Below are 19428 nucleotides of genomic sequence, written 5' to 3'. Positions count from 1 at the left end.
GGTGTAACTTTCTGATTATTTCCTTATAGGAAATTCCACACATGTGATGGAAACATTCCCATCTTCTTTAATAACTTTGTTCGGGAAGAAGAGCCAGGGAGCGGCATTTTGATTGGCTTCACCGTGACCTGACACACAAAAACACCTCAGTGTGGCCTGTGCTTGAAAACTAAAGGCAATGGATCTTTCAAACATTTTTGCATGAGTGCCCCCTTCGCAGATTACCCCAGGATTGCATTTTCCCTTCCCTTGCCAACTCTTCATGTTTGCTTCCCTCCATCCTTGTTTGTCATTCTGTTTTCTTATATTTAATTTAGCCCTTCCATTATCTACCACACGAGACAGCAGGTTCCTCTGCTAGCACAGTGCTACAGCTTCATTTATTCTAGTTCTCATATATACCGTTAATATGGCTGTTCGCTCCACAGATGCTGACTGATCTGCTGCGTTCTTCCAACATTTTCCAAACTTGTTTCAGATTTCTGGAATTTGCAACCCCTTTCTCCCCTCCCAGTTTAATTTATACTGCGTCCCTATTGTTGCCATCGCCCTTCGGGTTCGTCTTGAAAAACTACAAAGGGTTTTCTCTATTGACCTTCCTGCTCACGGGTCAATTCTCTAGCGCGTGGCATTGCTGTACTGAAAGAGGTCAACTTAATAATAAAAGCAAAACACTGTGGATGCTGGAAATCTGAAATAAAAACTGGAAGTGCTGTAAATGCTCAGCGGGTCTGGCCGCATCGGGTGGAGAGAGAAAATGTTTCCAGTCGAATATGACTTCTTCAGAACTCAACAGATGTCAGCATAGATTGCAGCACTTCAGATGCGAGCTCAGAGTCCTGCTTATCACAAACTTCTCGAGTTTCTTTCTCCAAAACATTTGGCTTTTGAATTTTACCGTTCCCAGAGTTGGAAGGATGGTTTGCGATTCTAAGCAAGAACTTACTCATTTAAATATCTGTTAATAATGAGTGCAGACACCAAATATTCTGCTTTTGGAATGCACGACCGTGCTCTGGTTTAGTTAAGGACACGTCGCAAGATGGACATTATTGCCAGTGTAAAGTTTGCAAAAAAAATAGTTCCAATTTACTCGCAGGTGTCTGGTGTTTAGAGCACTCATTTTGTTGTATCAAATAACAAAGGAAAATATAGACTGCAGTAGGTTCATAGATTTAACACTGGGAGATACCACGAGATCTAAGAGTTCCAGGTGTATAAAGCTATTCCTAGCACTCTGATTCACCCTCTCTCTGGCATGTCGGAACAAACATTGAAACTTTCTCTCCAGCAGTAACAAGGGGATGATCTGGGAGAGGAGGGGGAGGGAGGGGGGGCTGGGAGAGGAGGGGGAGGGAGGGGGGGCAGGGAGAGAGGGGGAATCCTTCGTGCTTCACAAGAGCTTTTTGTTTCCAGTCATGCCTATGTGTGCGTTTTTGAATCGGTTTGTAAACAGCAACTTGGAAACTAAACAGTGCAGTGTGACCAGCTGTCAGAAGCAGGGGGGCTGGTCGTTTCAGAATGGGAAAGAAAGGCAAGGCGGGCGTGTGGGGCTGCTGATCCTGTTGGACACACCCCTTCGAGTTCCCTTGGACTGGGAAGAAAAGGGAAGGTTTTGGCCTTTTTTTTTCAGAAGCATCAAGTGCACTGTGCAGACGAGACTTGCTCGGCAGTGTTGCGTTGGTGTTGAATGTGAACGCCAGGGGATCTGTCCTGTTATAACCCACCTCTCCCCTGCAATGTGAGGGGCCGGGAGCGATACTTCGGCGAGAGGATCGTGCATCATTTCCCTAGCGAATGGTAACAGGTAAGAACTGATCAGTGCGTTCACAGGTTCGGGTCATTGTAGGTGAGCTCTTCATTGGGAGCGGAAGAAGAGTTGGGGCTTGAGAGATCAGACCGTTTGCAGCCTAGCATCTGGGTGGAAAGAGAGGCGAAAAGCAGCCAGCCTGAGGCAGTGACACGAATCAATTCGTGTATTGGATTTAGGTGCGGTAGTATACATTTCTGTGGCAAACAGTAGAAAGTAAAGGACGCTGCTCACAATTTCTATAGAGACGTGCCCGACAAAGCGAGGGCTTTGTTTAGTCTTCCCAAGTGTCTTACTTGATCAAATTCAAAAGTGGCAACTTTTACAGACTTTACAGAACTTTGTTCTCTAACGAATTCAAACAGTCAAGCAAATGTATTGTTACTTCTCAGCTTTTTGTCTAATTCTGGTGAAGATCAGGATGTTAAAGTACAGCTTCCCCCCCCCCCCCCCTCCTGTTGGGCATTTACCAGGAGCCCTCGTTATTTTAAATGATGTTGAGATAATACATCAAATCTCCAGCTTTCGTGTTCATTGTGCTCCGTTGATTTATCCTGGAGACGGTTCTAAGATCACTAGAATCAGGTGAAGAGCTTTATCCCGGTTGCTAGCTATTTTTAGCATGCTACATGGTGATAGGAAGGTTGGGGGTGCAGCTCTTTCTGAGGGGGTGTGTGTACGTGCTGGGAGGGGAGCCTCTCACTCTCCCCTCAGGAATTGGCAGAGCGGCTTCCAACTTGTCTCTCGCCCTTTGTCCGCCGCTGCTGTCAACTTTCCTGCACTGCATTACTTCACTGAACTTGACTGACTGCAGTTTTTCTTTAAGCGCGCGCGCGCACACACACACACACTCCCCCAGGGTCTTCACACCACCAAGCATCTACGTGGGCTGTTTCCATCATCTCCCTTCTAACCACTTGGCAGGATTCCAGTTTAATCCGCGGGGATGTGCCTTTGCCAATTCCCTTTGTGGAGCACCCCCACCCCGAGTCCCCCCTCCAAAGGCCAATGCACTTCTGTCCCGTTAAAACCCGCAGGTTTGAACACTCGTTAGCTAAAATGAATTAAACGTTACAAATTATTTTTCAACTATGGGTGGGCATAAAGTCAAAACTTAAAATCACGTTGAAAAGTCATTCCAGATTACAGAAGGTATTACAAAAAAAATCTAAGTGACCTATTTTGAAGTATAACTTGGAATGTCCAAGAACACCAGCATAAGGATGACACCATGGACTTTTCGGCAAAGGCTGCGGGGGAACCAAGTCAGTTGCGGAGGAAAAGTGTGCAGATTTAGAAATTATCAGAGGAAAACGAAATACAGAATAAAAACACTCAGCAAGTCAGCCAACATCAGTGGAGAGAGACAGAGAAACAGAGTCTCTGATCTTTCAAAGAGATACAGTTGAAACTTGCCTAGAGACACCAGAAACAGTTATCATGAGCAAAAACAAAAATACCTGGAAACACTCAGCAGGTCTGACAGCATCTGCGGAGAGGAACACAGTTAACGTTTCGAGTCCGTATGACTCTTCACCAGAATTTATCATGAATTGAGTATATCGCGATGCATAGATCTCATATATTTGGGATCAGTGATGACCAGATTGTGGTTCGGACCCGAGGAGAGATCTTCCTGCCCGTGAACCGGGTGGAGAAGACCAAACTGTACATCAGTCAGATTTTCCACTGATTCAGTGCGAATATTGTGGAATATTGTCTGTTGTGGCACCTGTTCAGATTCGCGAGTATTTTGTTTCAGATTATCAGAAGTCGTGAGATAATCGTGCAGATTAAATAGAGAGCTGCAAAAGTTAACAGTGGCACAGATTCTCTGAGTTTAGGTAGATTGATTTTACTGGCTTTGGATAAGTTTGCAAAACCCAATGCTGTTTGTTGCTTATAATTATGTAAAATAATTAACATGAAATGTAGCGATGGAACTTAAGAGATCGTATAAAGCGACCTGAACTTTGAATAATGCTATTGTAAGTAAACAAACGACAAAACAGATATCAAGGCAACAATCAGAATCCAATACGTAAAGAGGACCTGCTAATAAATATTCCAAATAAAGAAAACAAATGCGTTTTATTTTAGCAGTTTGAGTATTTTTATTGCTTTGGTATATTGCTAAACTAAGAATTTGTGAAAGGTCCCTTGTCGTGTTCTGCCACCTCGTGGCGATTTAACAACAAGCAGCAGCTAGTTTAACTAGTTAGTTACAAGGCTAATCGAGGCGTGGCCAGCCTTTCAAAGGTCAAAAGCTGGAAAAAATAGTTTATTTTCAAAAAGCCAGAAGTTGCAGTTGTGATATGCTTGCTGTTATTTTCATTGTTACAATAGCTAGAAGGAAGGCAATGGCGTAGTGGTATTGTCGCAAATCTAGTAATCCCGGGACTCAGGGTAGTTCTCTGGGGACCTGGGTTTGAAACCTGCCACAGCAGATGTTGGAATTTGAGTTTAATAAAAAAAAATCTGGAATTAAAAGTCTGATGATGACTATGAAATCATTGTTGATTGTCATAAAAACCCATCTGATTCACTAATGTCCTTTAGGGAAGGAAATCTGCTGTCTTTACCTGGTTTGGCCTACATGTAACTCCAGATCCATAGCAATGTGGTTGACTCTTAAATGCCCACAAGGGCAATTAGGGATGGGCATGGGATTAGTGGTGCCCACATCCCATGAATGAACAAAAAAAAAAAATACATCCCAGAAACTTTGAAACAGCCCAAATGCTCTCACTGAGCCAAAGCTAACACATTGATCCATCATTGTTGGCACCTGATACTCCTGTCTAGTGAGATTTTATTGAGCCTTATGGAACACCTTCATGAAAGACAGATGTGCTGGAGCTTCCTTATAATAATATTTTTATTTTTGCAGCATCTTTAGGTCTTACCAAACCACACACAGTTCTTGTGTAGATAGGGCAGGCAAGCAAACTGCTCTCATGCTGACTTTATGTTTTGTTTTAAAGCAATTAGTACAGGAGTTATAGCTTTTTCATAAACACATTTTCACAGGAGTCGCACAATTATTTTGTACTTATCTTTGAATTTCAAAGATATCTTTGAACTTAGAAAGTTCATTGTTATATACCTTCTCTGATTATTAATGTAAACATTTTCCTTAAGCTTCAAGGATCATTCACAAAGGAATTGTTTTCTTTTCATTTGCTAGAGTTTTGAAGTAGACCATTACCTTTTAATAACTCCCACTCATTAACTGAAAGAATTACGCCACATCATGTTTTAAACAAAAAACCATTACTGCCTGTGCGTTAAAAAAGCAAGTATTACAAACTTAAAATTATATTTCGTAAGCACTTATTCTTTAAGCCCAAAAATCTCAACAGGACACTTCCCATTATAGGTGACCGTCCAACTATCCTTAAGCATCTCACAATTGTGGCCACCCCAGCTCAAGCATGGACCTCACTACTTTCTTGCTCAGTGACTCTAAAATCACAAACACCCTTCATTTCTGATAGCCCTTTGTTACAGGTCTGCAGCTTCTGGCAGATCGCCCCTTGATGTTCAATGGCATTATCATCACTGAATCCCCCACTGCCAATATCCTGGGGGTTACCATTGACCAGAAACTGAACTGGACTAGTCATATAAATATTGTGGCTATAAGAACAGGTCAGAGGCTAGGAATCCTGTGACCAGTAACTCACCTCATGACTCCCCAAAGCCTGTCCACCATCTACAAGGCACAAGTCAGGAGTGTGTTGGAACACTTCTCACTTGCCTGAATGGGTGCAGCTCCAACAACACAAGAAGCTTGACACTGTCCAGGACAAAGCGGCCCGCTTGATTGGCACCACATCCACAAACATTCACTTCCTCCGCCACCAATGCACAGTAGCAGCAGTGTGTACCATCTACAAGATGCACTGCAGGAATTCACCAAGGCTGCTTAGACAGAACCTTCCAAACCCACGACCACTACCATCCAGAAGGACAAGGGCAGCAGATAGATGGGAACACCAGCACCTGGAAGTTTCCCTCCAAGCCATTCACTATTCTGACTTGGAAATACATCGCCGTTCCTTCACTGTCGCTGGGTCAAAATCCTGGAATTCCCTCCCTGACAAAGGTGGTCCTTTCTTAGCTTTGTAATGGAGCCAGGAGTCTGGTAAGATTACATTGTCCCCATTACAGATATAAGTTATTCATGTGGGTCTCACTGCGGTTCAAGAAGGCAGCTCACCACCACCTTCTCAAGGACAATTAGGAATGGGCAATAAATGCTGGCCCAGCCAGCGAAGCCCACATCCCGTGAATGAATATATGTATATATATATAAAAATAAACATTTTCTCTCTCTGCTTGTCTTGAAGCTGCTTCCAGGCCCCAACTGACTGCCTGTTTCTGTGAGAAATCCCAGAGATAAACCCAAAACAAAAAAAAACTACCTCACTGCAATCTATCCCCATGGCAATGTGGCACACCTGAGATATCCTGGAGAGAGATGTAAATCAATTACCTTTACCTTCAAAACATCCCTTTGAATCTGAGAGCCACATGAATAACTTATATCTGTAATGGGGACAATGTAATCTTAGCAGACTCCTGGCTCCATTACGAAGCTAAGAGAGGACCACCTTTGTTCACTGATTATCCACTTCCAACTTTGACCCTAATAAATTAACACAGGCCACTTAAGTCTGTTTACCAGCCCTCCCAAATCAGGTACTTCCATTATCTTACATTTAAAAACTCCAGTCCCCACTAAAGGTTATACCCCTAAAACATATGAATCATGAAATTAGACATTTTCACAACATACTGAAATGTTAACTTCAAATTGAGGAAAAGAAAATCAGCTTTCACTAATCAACCTTTACTGGCTGCTCAAGAAGAAAACAAAGAAATTATAGCTGCAGCTGATCTCATGTTGGACTGAGAACTTCATAGTAGGATGTTTTTTAAAAAATATTTTATCAAACTATCGAAAATACTTATTGAGTATTTGGTCTCCAATTTATTGAAATCTTTTGTAACAAGTAGAGAAACTCACAAACCCTCACAGGATACCAGCGCTCATCCTTCTATTCAACCAAGTAGCCTGCCAATTGCGACAGAGCGCTGGACCTGACTCTCTCTCCCCCCGCCCACACAGGTAGCCCTCAGCACTACCACTCACGATCCACGTTGAGGGGCCTTAATTGGCTCGCTTGCTTGAAATCGTGGTGCCGAGCCGATCACGGGCGGTTGTCGGCTCCGCGACTGGCTGAGCCCGCCCGACGCGGGGAAAATTAGGCCCTATTGATACAATGAGAATTTACATTCAAAGGGAAGGCTGGGTATAAACAGAAAGGAGTTTTGTATTTGCAGGTCAGAGACATGTAAGTTCTAAGCAGCCTTTAACCCATACAACTGTGTCTGCAAAGGAACCAAATTGCAAGGGACCCTCATTTGGAATTTGTAAGGTCAACTGTGCTCTGTCTGATGTCTGTTTAAAGTCGATAGGTTATTGTTGCCTTGGTGAAGATTTACCTGGGAGTAATTAATTTGGGGATTTGTTTAAAAGTTGTTAATTTGTAGACATGTGTATGTGTTTAATTTCTTGTTAAATTAATAAATGTTTAATTTAGTTTATATAAAAAAAAAACCTCTTGAGGCTTGGTGGTTTCATTTCTGAATTCAGAGCTGCATCTCAAACATACCAATTGAAAATATAGATTATGACAGTTGTTCAGGTTTCCCTCTGGGATTTAAACAACTCAGCCTTTACCAACTGCTGTGTCATAACAACCAGTATCAAAAAAAAATCCCAGTTAATGGCCCAAAGTGCCATTATAATTAATAAATATCTGCTGGATAAAAAGTTTGGCCTGAGGCTGTGAATGATTTCACAGGGTTTCCCAATGTGGATGCCGAAGTAATCAAGGTCATTGAGTTGGCAAAACAAGTCAAAAAGGAGGGTTTTGAAGACCTGGCCACATATGAAGTAGAGGAGTTACTTCAGTCTCATCAATCAGAACTCTCTGCAGAAGAATTGGTGGAACTGATGAAATCAAGTGAATGTAAAGAGAAGGAGGAATAAGAGCCATGGTAGGCTCAATTTGCATCTGTGATGATGGCAGGCCTCATAAGATCAACTGAAGAATGGAAATAACAGGCGACAGACTATGAGACAAACATGAAAAGAAGCGTTGGCTTTTGTAGAGTGATTGACACTGAGAACTTCACAAGATTGAAAAGCAAAAGGCGAAGCAGTCAAAAATAACTTTTTTAAAATCTACTACCACATCAATATCTATATCAGCCACCTCGTCGACATCCTCCACTTCCAACTTCAAGTAAACCTCCACCAACTTCACCTCCAAGCCCATCACATTCTGCTGGAGAGCCTTATAATAAGGGTAAGTGTGACTCATATATTTCTTACTCTGTTAAGCAGCCGGACATCTTTATATTTATTTAAAACATTGTTTTTATTGTCTTTTATTCTCTATACGTATCAAATTTTTGGATTGTAGGAACCAACTAATTGACCCCCATTATAAAATGTTCGCTGTTTGCGAATTTGCCATTTGTGAGGTTTTTCCAAGGATGTAACCCCAGGGAACTGGGGGGGACTTTACTGTATAATGAACTGAAGTACTGACAGACAATATTACTTATTTGCATTCCATACCTTTGCATCCAGGCAATATTTTTTGAGGGTGAAGATTTAACTAAGTGCTCAAGGCAAAAAATGCAACCAGATCGGTTGGTATTCATTCATTGCTTTAAGTCTCCAAAAGCTTCAACTTCATATATTCTGTCTGATACAGAATAGACCAAGTAGCAAGGCATGGTGTTATAGAATCATAAAATAGTTACAACATGGAAGGAGGCTATTCGGTCCGTTGTGTTCATGCTGGCTGAACTCACCCAGTCTCACTCTCCTACCTTTTCCCCATGGCCTTGCAAACATATTTTGCAAATTATGATAGGGTATCTTCTTTGATAGGGCACAGATGCCTTATTCCAGCATAAACAGTTTTTTCCCATCTTAATGAAAATAACCCACTCAGTTAGGTTCTCAAGAGTTATTAGCCCTGACTCAGTTACACAGTAGAAATTATATTGTTAAATGGATTAGTAAGATGTCTGGCCAGCAACCCCACCGGCAGAGGTGGGAGCAGCTGAGGCAGGCAGCAAACCGCAAGGGGTGCTTCAAAATGGAAGTGCTCTCTGCCCGTAGTGGGAAAAATTAAAAATCCCTTAAGGCCACCCGTGCCAGGACATCATCGTGGATGGATTGCGGCCACGGCTGTTGCCATTGCATCCCACAGGTGCATGCTGGCCGGGGGGTGAATGGGCTTTGGCCTCAGTGAGGGGCCCCATCTGCCATTGAAAAGATCCTGGTGGTGCCATCACTTTCTCCCCAGTTGGCCCAAACCAATGCATTATTTCCCAACTTTGTTCTTGGTCCTGTCTCATAACCTGCCTCTGCGGGAGCAGGAAACCTCCACCTGTAGTCACTGTTGTAATGTAAGTAAACATGGCAGCCACAGTGTGCACAACAATATCCCACAGGGAGCAATGAGATGAATGATCAGAAGTTTTGTTTGTGTTTTTCATTGAGGGTATAAATGATAGCCTTTCAGGCCTGAGCTGATAAGTGCAAGTAACATTGGCACCTCACAAGTGCCAGGCAGTGACCATCTTCAACAAATGAGAATCTAATCACCTCCTTGTGACATTTACTGGCATTACTATTGCTGAATACTCCACCATCAACGTCCTGGGGGTGTCACCATTGATCAGAGACTTAGCTGGACCAGCTAGATAAATACAGTGGCTACAAGAGCAGGTCAGAGGCTGGGCATCTGTGTAAAATAACTTATTTCCTGACTCCAAAAAGCCTTTCCACTATTTAAAAGGTACAAGTGAAGAATTGAGTATGGAATACTCTCCATTTGCCTTGATGAGTGCAGCTCCAGCAACTCTCAAGAAACTCAGCAATATCCAGGACAAAGCTTGACCGACATCCCAACCGCCACCTGAAACATTCATTCTCTCCGCCACCGGCGCACAGTGGCAGCAGTGTGTACTGTATACAAGATGCACTACAGCAGCTCACCAAGGCTCCTTCATCAGCACTTTCCAAAGCCATGATCTTGACCACCTAGAAGAACAAAGGCAGGGTGCATGGGCACATTACCATCTGCAAATTCCTCGCGAGGTCCCACATCATCTTGACTTAGAAATGAATCACCGCCTCTTAATCGTTGCTAGGTCAAATTCCTGGAGCTCTGCCCCTGTGCCACAGAACTGTGGGTGTACCTACATCACGTGGACTACAGCAGTTCAAGACGGCAGCTTGCCACCGCCTCCTCAAGGACAATTAGAGATGGGCAATAAATGCTGGCCATTCACATCTGATAAATTTATAAAAATAGGTGATTCCCCTGCTCTTCTTCTAATAGTGCCCTGGAATCATTGAGAGAGGAGACAAAGCCTCAGTGGAACGTCACATTTAAAACTGCATATTGTTTTTAATTGTCTTTAATTTACTCCAATAACCCCAAAAAATAAATATAAGTATACAATCTATTTGGAGAGGAATGACATGAGCATGTATTTATGCCATTTTTAACTCTCGTAAAACCTGCTTATGTAAGAATATGAAATACTGACCATTTGAGGAAAATGGAAAGAATTTTATAGTAAAGTTAGAACATTTAAAAATACAGAAACTAGTTCAAATTAAAGAAGCTGCATGTTTATATATGTTATACATGTATTTACTTCTCAGCTAATGCTATAATTTTCTGTTATTATAAATTTGTATCCTTTGAAATTTTCTATGGATGACAATATATAGCAGCTTCAAAGATATATAACCCTTAATTAAATACAGTCAAATCCACATGTCGGCAGTTGGATCATACAATGGTAGAACACCTGGTGAGTTCATAAACAAAGTAAATGTTTTTAAAGCTGAGTCAGTCAGTACTATTGTAGCCATTGCTGTGAAATGCAAATCTGAGTACACAGAACCCATAACAATATTCCTCTCAATCTGTTGCATGTATTGTTATTCAGCTGCATGCTCAAACTGCTACAATAGCAACCGATTAGCTTCCTCCCCATCGCCTGCGTTGAATGTAATGACCTTCTTCCTGTTCAATATTTTTTCTCTAAACTCTTTCCTGGGATGTGGATGTCACTCGGCAAGGCCAGTATTTGCCTTGCATCTCTAGTTACCCTTGAACTGAGTGGCTTGCTAGGCCATCTCAGAGGGCAGTTAAGAGTCAACCACATTGCTGTGGGTCTGGAGTCACAGGTAAGCCAGACCAGGTAAGGATGGCGGATTTCCTTCCCTAAGGGACATTAGTGAACCTGATGGGTTTTTACAACAATCGATTATGGTTTCATGGGGTGGAATTTTATGGCCCCATCATAGCAGGGGAGGGACTATAAAATGTGGTGAGCCATTCAAACATCCATTGATTTTGGTGGGACCTTATAATCCCATCAGCATAAAATTCTGTCCAAGGTCACCATGAATGAGATTAGCTTTTAATTCCAGGTTTTATTAACTGAATTTAAATTCTACCAACTGCTATGGTGGGATTTGAACCCATATCCCTGAGAACTAGCCTGGGCTACATGGACTAGTCCAGTGACATTACCACTACGTCACCACCACCTCTCCTTAATGTGTTTTTCTCCCAATGGCCAGGATATTGAGGTCAGCGAGGTGGGGGGGGGCCACTCGCTGACGTGTAAAATGATCCCCCGCTTGCCGACGCATAAAATGACGAGGGATGACGTTGGGCGGAACACCCGATGTCACCCCGCGTCATTTCAATTTTCAGGTCAGCGGGGGCGCAGGCGAATCAGCTGTGCGCCACCCTACCTGCCAACGGCCAATTAAGGCCATTTAATACGTAATTAAAGTAGTTAATGGACCTGCCCGTCCAACCTTAGGGTTGGCGGGCAGGCTGGGAGCCCTGGCAGGCTTCAGAGAAAGCATAAACCCTCATCCATGGGCAGGATGAGGTTTCATGAAGGTTTTTAAAAATTGAATAAAAGTGATGGATATCTCCCAACTCATGTGACAGTGTCACATGAGGGGACATGTCAGGGAAATTTTATGTTTGTGCATTGACCATTTTTGAATTTGGCGCTGATCTCCCTGAGGCAGCACTTAGCCACAAGGAGATGAATGCGTGAAAGAGCGCACTCCCGGCTTAGGGAATCCCCCCCCCCCAGACCGCACAGGGAGCACATAGCGCTTCCGGGTGGACATTACGCTGGGTGGGCCTTAATTGGCCTGCCCACAAAAAATGGCGGCGTGCCCCCGATTGGGGGCGCTGATCGGAGGCACGCCAGCACGTGCCTGGTCCTGCACTTCCCCCTCCAACGGGGGAAAAATTCTTCACAATGTGTACTGGAGTTCCTATTGACTCTTCTCTTCTCCTTATGAAAAATATATGTTTAGCTCTGTTATTGGATGGCTGCCAGGGGATGTCTTGTGAGACAAGGCTATTATAACCTCCCTTGTAATTTAGAACTAGGGTATTCTTACTGCAGGGGATGACTTTCACAGCACAGAGGAAACTGAGATACAACCACCCTAGTAAAGTACCCTGACCACCTTTCTGTTTCAGTGCGATCAGAGCAGAAACACATTTAATAAAAAAAGAAGTGCATGGAAGCCGTAAATGGGGAAGTATTACAAGAACGCAAGAAATAGGAGGAGAGAAAGATCATATAGCCCATTGAGCTGCTCCACCATTCACTATGATCATGGCTGGTATTGGGCTTCAACTGCATTTTCCCGTCAGCTCCTATATCCCTTAATTCCCTGAAAGACCAAAAGTCTATTCCAGCTTTAAATGCATTCAACGTATTTAACTATTAAGTATGGAGAGCCAGTAATTGAGAGGCCAGGTTAGAGAAGATACAGTGAAATGTCAAGAGATGAAGTCAATAAGGTGAAAATAGGACCATTAAAAGCAGGCAGGCAGAGACAGGAAAGGTATCAGGCATGAAGAGTACAAGGCTCGTTGAAGGTATGTACAAGTCATATCAAAGGCAAGAGGAACATTATGGATGGGATGCTTGAAAACCATAGACTATGGGGACAAGAGAAAATTCAGTAGTAGTTGTTGACCAGGGACACAGAACAGCAGAGGGGAAGTTCTGAAGAGTCAACACCATTATATTTTTTCTGAATTAATTAAATTCAAGGTTCCAGTACTGCCTCCCATTATCTGAATTTGCCTACATCACAACTCTGGTAACATTTGAATACACCTTTCATTGAGATTAATTTTCATAGAAATGCACTTACTTTTTGATGCTTTATTTTGGGGGAGTTGGGGGATATGTTGGGGAGGATAAAACGGATGTCACTTTAGCTTCACTCAGTCTTATGGCGTTTCTGAACTAGATTTTTTTACTTTGAACTTAGATTTTATGCTGAATTAAATGCAAGTTTATTCTGTGACCTCACTTATTTGCAATTGGGTTGAGGTTGCCCACACTCAGTTCACATAGGATGGTCATAGCCAGCAAAGAGGTTGCACTTCCATCCCATCAATCTGATCTACATGTAGACCCATGTTGTATGGATGAAAGGACAGTGTGTTAATTTCAGGCATCTTGCAGCCACCTTATGCAGACATTATGGGGTAGATTTTCAACTTGTTATCCAGGCATAAAATTGGTATTGCAGATTGGGCATTCTGCAATGGGCAGCCAATCCACAATACCAGTCTTATGTCCACATGGCATGTAGGAAATCTACCCCGATTTTAAGTTTTTAACATGCCCTTGGGCATGTTAAGCATTTTCAGCATTGATTCGAAGTAGGTGTTGATGAAGGTTAACATTTATCCCGGGGGCATGGGTGGAGGGGGAGCATAGCTTTATGAAGTAAATATCTGTGGATTTGTGAGTATTATTCTATGATAGTTTATCACTTGATGATGTAGCCTTCAGTAAAATATTAGTATGTACCTTAATTGAATGTAGGCGACATAGGTACAGGCAGGTAATAATAACTTCGATTTACAGAGTACCTGTATGAAGTACTTTTGAAGTGAAGTCACTGTTGCAGTATGGGTAAATGTGAAAGCCAAATTACACACAATAAGGTCCTTTCCATAAACACCAATGAAATAAATTACCCGGTAATTAGTTTTGGTGGTGTTGGGAGAGCTCTCTGTTCTCCTACAAAAAGAACCTAGTCGTCTTTACATCCACCACAAAAAGGAGCCATGGTTCAACATCACACCCTAAAGGGAGCATTTCAGTGTCAGAGGTGCTCCCTTTACATGCAATGTTGAACTGTGGCTCCTCCTGCAATCTCCTGATCACTGCGCTGAAATGTCAGCTGGACCTACCTGCTTAAGCCTCTGATGTGAGACTGAACTTGTGACCTTCTGACTCAGTAATTAGATTAGTGCCACAGAACCAAGGCTGGTACCTTGGCAAGTTTGCCATTGACATCAGGAAGTATTTCTTCACACAAAGAGTAATCATTACCTGAGATTGTATTCCAAGTAAAGCAATGGAAGGTAAACTGTGGAATTAATCAAGAAGCTGTTAGTTTCTATAATGGGGGTGGGGGCAGGGAGAGAGTATGTTTCTGTGAGATATTCATAGTGCTTGGTCAGCACCCCATCCACCACCTTAAACATTCACTCCCTCCAACACCAGCGCATGGTGGCAACAGTGTGCAGTATATACAAGGTGCAGGCAACATCCTGCCAAGCCTGCTTTGACAGCACCTTCCAAACCCACGACCTCTACTGCATAGAAGGACAAGGGCAGCTGACACATGGGAATATGACTAGGTGCAAGTTCCTCTCGAAACCACACACCATCCTGACGTGGGACTGTATCGCCCTTCCTTCATTGTCACTGGGCCAAAATCCTGGAACTCCATTCCTAACAACTCTTAGGCCTGGATTTTTCAGCCCTTTATGGTGGGACCTGCTGCGGGAGATTTGGCAGCCCAGCCAAAAGTCCATTGACTTCGGTGGGAGCGGACAATCCTGGCGGTGGGCGGGGCCAGAAAACCCCACCATGTGAGTGTACCTGCACCAGATGCATTGCAGCGGTTCAAGAATGGAGCTCACTATAACTTTTTCAAGGGAAATTAGGGATGGGCAATAAATGCTGGTCTTAGCAGTGATGCTGATATTGCAAGAAAGAATAAAAAGAAGTAAATTTCTACAAATGGCTTCCCTAACTTAACTCTGTGATAATTTGTGATGCACCTTATTTTTCTCTGTTTAGTGGGAAAAGTTCTTGATCTGAATTGTCCAGGCTGCTGGCATCAAATGAAAGGACAAAAGTTTGAAATTAGTAAAGGCCTGGTGTGACCTACCCAGTTATCTTGCAAAATAGTTTGCGTTGTTCAGCATTTATGAGAAATGTGTTCGATTGTTACTGTTTCTAAATATCTGAAGCAAGATTACAAGTTTCTTACGCATATGTACAATTCTGTCTTCTATTTTCAAAAAGAAAAAAAATAAATATTGCAATGAAAGGGCCAGAGAATGGAACTAAGTAGACAACCCTTTCAGAAAGCTCTTCATAATTCATGTGGGCTGAAGGATATCCTTTGTGCTTCTATATTATAAATGTGTCCATCTTCCCTTTCTCAAGCAGTAAATGTTGGTTTAAATTATATTACAGTTCTAAGTTCCACAACGCTATAGAGATGACAGCTTTTAATAATTTTGATAGACACAAAATGAAACACTTTTTAATGTAAATATATGAAGAGCAGAATTGAAATTGGCATTTTTACATTAAGTCATTGTTTTTTCTTTCTTTTCCTCAGGAAAAGATCTGGTTTCACCATGGGAACAATAAAACTTTTATTATTACTTTCCATGAACACATTAACATTCTCCTTTGGGATTGATACTGCAGAAGATTATACCTGGCATTTACGAAGAGCACCCCGAGTGTTGGACAGAAGAACCATAAACATAGGACCTCCAAGGTTTGAGGCTAAAACCAAATTGTTGATCAACTCTACCTGTGGGATTGCTTGCCAAAAGAAACTACCACTGCCAACCGTGTCTGACCTTCAGAATTACCTTTCTTATGAAACCATGTACAACAATGGGACACGTACGTTGACTGAGGTAGATATCAGAGAATTTGACCTGAAAAACGAATTAGAGTTTGCTCAGACAAGAAGCCATTCTAGGAGGAAGAGGCAGGTCTTTGGGTTGGACAGCAGATTTAGTATTGGTAACAAGCATTTCATAACAAGCTATCCTTTTAATACAGCTGTGAAAATCTCCACAGGATGTACTGGGATTCTAGTGTCAAAGAAACATGTGCTGACGGCAGCTCACTGCATTCACGATGGTAAAGACTATGTGAAAGGTGCCAAAAGGCTAAGAGTAGGATTTTTAAAGATGAGATCCAAGGGGGGTGGAAAAAGGAGGGGATCTAGGAGGAATAAACGGTCAACTAAGGATAAGCCATCTTTCCAATGGTCAAGAGTAAAGCGTACCCAAGTACCAAAAGGCTGGTTCAAAGGAGTGGCCGATGATATTGCAGTGGATTATGATTATGCTATTCTTGAATTAAAGAGACCTCAGAAACACAAGTATATGGAGCTAGGAATTAGTCCCTCTGTCCAGAATATGCCAAGCAACCGGATTCACTTTTCAGGCTTTGATACCGATAGACCAGGGAAATTGGTATATCGTTTCTGCACCGTGTCTGATGAATCCAATGATCTATTCTATCAGTATTGTGATGCTAATCCTGGTTCAAGTGGCTCAGGTATTTACATTCGTCTTAAGGAGCCAGACAAGCGTGCATGGAAACGGAAGATCATTGGAGTCTTTTCTGGTCATCAGTGGGTGGATATCAATGGTGTACAACAGGATTACAATGTGGCTGTGCGCATTACTCCACTTAAATATGCACAGATATGCTTCTGGATACACGGGAACTACGCTGATTGCAGAGATGGTTGATTGAATTCATTAAATATATTACATGCTTTTGTATCTATAAACTTGTGTGCAGACATTGATCCTTTGCATACAAAGTGGATGATGGTGATCCATCAAGGCACATTGAAAAGATATGTGCAATTTCATCTCGACTAAAAAATATGTTCAGGGCGCTCTAATTTAAGTATATAAAATGTAAAATTAATGGGAGTCTTTCAGAGTATATTTTTGACTGGGTAACATTGCTGTTCAAAATGTTTAGTTATTCAGTATATAATTTACTGTAATAATTAATCTGTGGAACAAATTATTCAAGGTTGATAGCCCAATAAGTATTCTACCTAATGATTTTTGAAAGATATATTAAAATGGAGAATGGTGCTTATTCTCATTTCTAAAGTTATTTTTAAGGGTTTGAAGAATGCATTGCTGCACTCTTCAGAACCTCATTATTTGTCCTGCATACGTAAAAAACTAATATAGACTCAGATTTTAAGCATTTTCATTTATCAAAGGATAACTATTTGTGTAGTAGCAAAATGTACAAAACTATCCACACATGTAATTTGTTACTGAATTTAAAGTTGTTTGTAATGTAAGTGAAGGTTTGTCTTATCATTTGTCTTAGTTGTACTGATCAATCTTGGAGCATTTGGAATTGGAGGTTCATAATGGGTGTTGTTCGTATCTTGTTTCCAGCAAAATAAATTGTGGATATGCTTAATTTTTGATGACCTCAACCAAAGTATACCACTTCATAAACTAACAGTTTTAATGGAGCAAAGATAAAGTAATGGCTCTCATCAATATTGGAATAAGAAAGTTTAGTGAAGCTAAAGAAAAGGTAATAATGTGGTTTGTTATACTCTATTACAATTTATGATAGAATTCATAGAGCAAATCCTTTAAAATATTTTGTGTAAAATAAATTTGGTAATTTATCCAGTTAAAAGTGTTCAAATTTCAACCAGTCTCCATTCTTCCCCCCAAAACACTGAGTCAGTGATTGATCCAAAAAAAATGTATCTATAGCACTGCGATGAAAATTAGTGCCTGTGGGGTTAAAACTGACCAAGAACAATTTTTCTTTTCAGAAAATCTGAACAATCTCTTTAAAAGTGAGTTGACTGATTTATCTTATTCAATTGCATCTAACCATCTGAATAGAATTAGAAACTAATGCTTAAAGTACCAGTCTAATCATTTGTTGTGCTAACAGTATACAATTTTTATTTATGTAGAGAGCAATGGTTAAGATCTGCAGGCTTGCCTTAAATAAAAACATATGTAAACCAATAACATAATTCAGATATCTTTGGAAGAGGGGTTTAGTGACAAGTACAGTTCTTTAAAGTGCATTTCAGAATACTTTCCTAAACAAAAACTGAAATAATATTTTGGTACTACGTTTTGTCTTGAAACACATATTCCAGTGGCATTAAAACCACTAGAAATACACATATATGGAATGAATCATAACATTATGTAAATGAGGAATGTTAGGAAGGTTATATCACTATAAATGCACTGGTGCTATGCTATTTGCTACAATCACAGTCTTTGCATGTTAAGTAATTTTCATATATCAGAACTGTAAAGATAGAATAGAAAAACTATTTAGTTAAGAACTGTCAAGTGGCTCACTCTTCTTAGATCTTTCACTCTTTTAAAAATTAAATGTAATTGTACTCAAATAAAACATAGAAGCTGTGGTAAGGAAACCTGAGCAATTCTTTGATGAGTAGTTTGAATAATGATGAATTGTTAACAAATAGAGAGTGATCACACTTATGTAAACATTGATGAAAAATATCCTCCTCAAAAATTATTGGTATCATTCATTACTTTTAAATATTTAAAAGAGTACACATCTACCCAATATAATTATGCAACCCCTGAACCCAAATAGAGTCCCATAGAAAAACGTTCTGGACTGGACAATGACTGACAATGGTCAGCAAAAAAAAATTATATAAGAGGGAAAAAAGTGAGCATTGATCATTTTGTTTGCTTCAAGCAGTATACATGTTGCTTTACATTCTTGCTGTTATGTTGTTTTAAGAATTTCATGAAATGCATGTTTGGAAAATGACTTTTTTTGTAGATTCATTGAGTTGTATACTGTAAGACATGATCTATTCCTTTGAGCCTCACTGTATATTCAGAAAAATACAGACCTTCTCTGTCTATTGTTCTGTTGTGTTTTTCTTATCAAAGGAACTAGTTACACATTCTGCGTACATATATTATTGAAGTTTATTGAACCTCTTCAGTCATATATTCTATTACTTCCAAGCAGAGTCACTATCAAATTCATTTATTCAGTCAATAATCCTGTAAATTATCCAGATTGCAATGGCTGCTAAAGATCACAAACGAATCTGCTGACCTCAAATGACTGGTAAATTATTTCTCAAGGGTGTAAACAAATAAATATTGCACACTATGCTTTATATAAGACAATTATTAGAAGGAATGATTGCAAAGCAATTACACACTATCCAGAAGTTAGTTTACAGTTCAATGATGCCACCACAACCCGTGATGTCTGTTATATGTTGTATGTTCAGTAGGCCTCACGAAGAGGTTCTGGGTCTTTTATGGTTGAACATTAAGCGTTTATTGAGAACACATAACTGTGTACATATGTACAGGGTATAGCCCAAG

At 41.0% G+C, this 19428-nt stretch overlaps 1 protein-coding gene across 1 annotated transcript; it reads left to right on the top strand.

Moving 5' to 3' along the window:
* The first annotated feature begins 1511 nt into the window (after positions 1 to 1511).
* prss35 (serine protease 35) lies at positions 1512 to 18948 on the top strand. The gene is made up of 2 exons (XM_078542315.1): positions 1512 to 1807; positions 15624 to 18948. Exon 2 carries the CDS (start codon positions 15643 to 15645, stop codon positions 16780 to 16782), a length of 1140 nt encoding a protein of 379 aa, XP_078398441.1. The 5' UTR covers positions 1512 to 1807; positions 15624 to 15642; the 3' UTR covers positions 16783 to 18948.
* Positions 18949 to 19428: the final 480 nt, after the last annotated feature.

The sequence above is a fragment of the Cetorhinus maximus genome, chromosome 5 (genome assembly GCF_964194155.1).
Source record: "Cetorhinus maximus chromosome 5, sCetMax3.hap1.1, whole genome shotgun sequence".
In the NCBI taxonomy this organism is placed as follows: Eukaryota; Metazoa; Chordata; class Chondrichthyes; order Lamniformes; family Cetorhinidae; genus Cetorhinus; species Cetorhinus maximus.
The sequence above is the reverse complement of the archived record's forward strand: the minus strand, read 5'-3'. Positions and strand labels throughout refer to the sequence as shown.

What these genes read in the sequence shown, in the direction of transcription:
- prss35 (XM_078542315.1), top strand. Translation starts at nt 15,643, where the DNA reads ATGGGAACAATAAAACTTTTATTATTACTTTCCATGAACACATTAACA.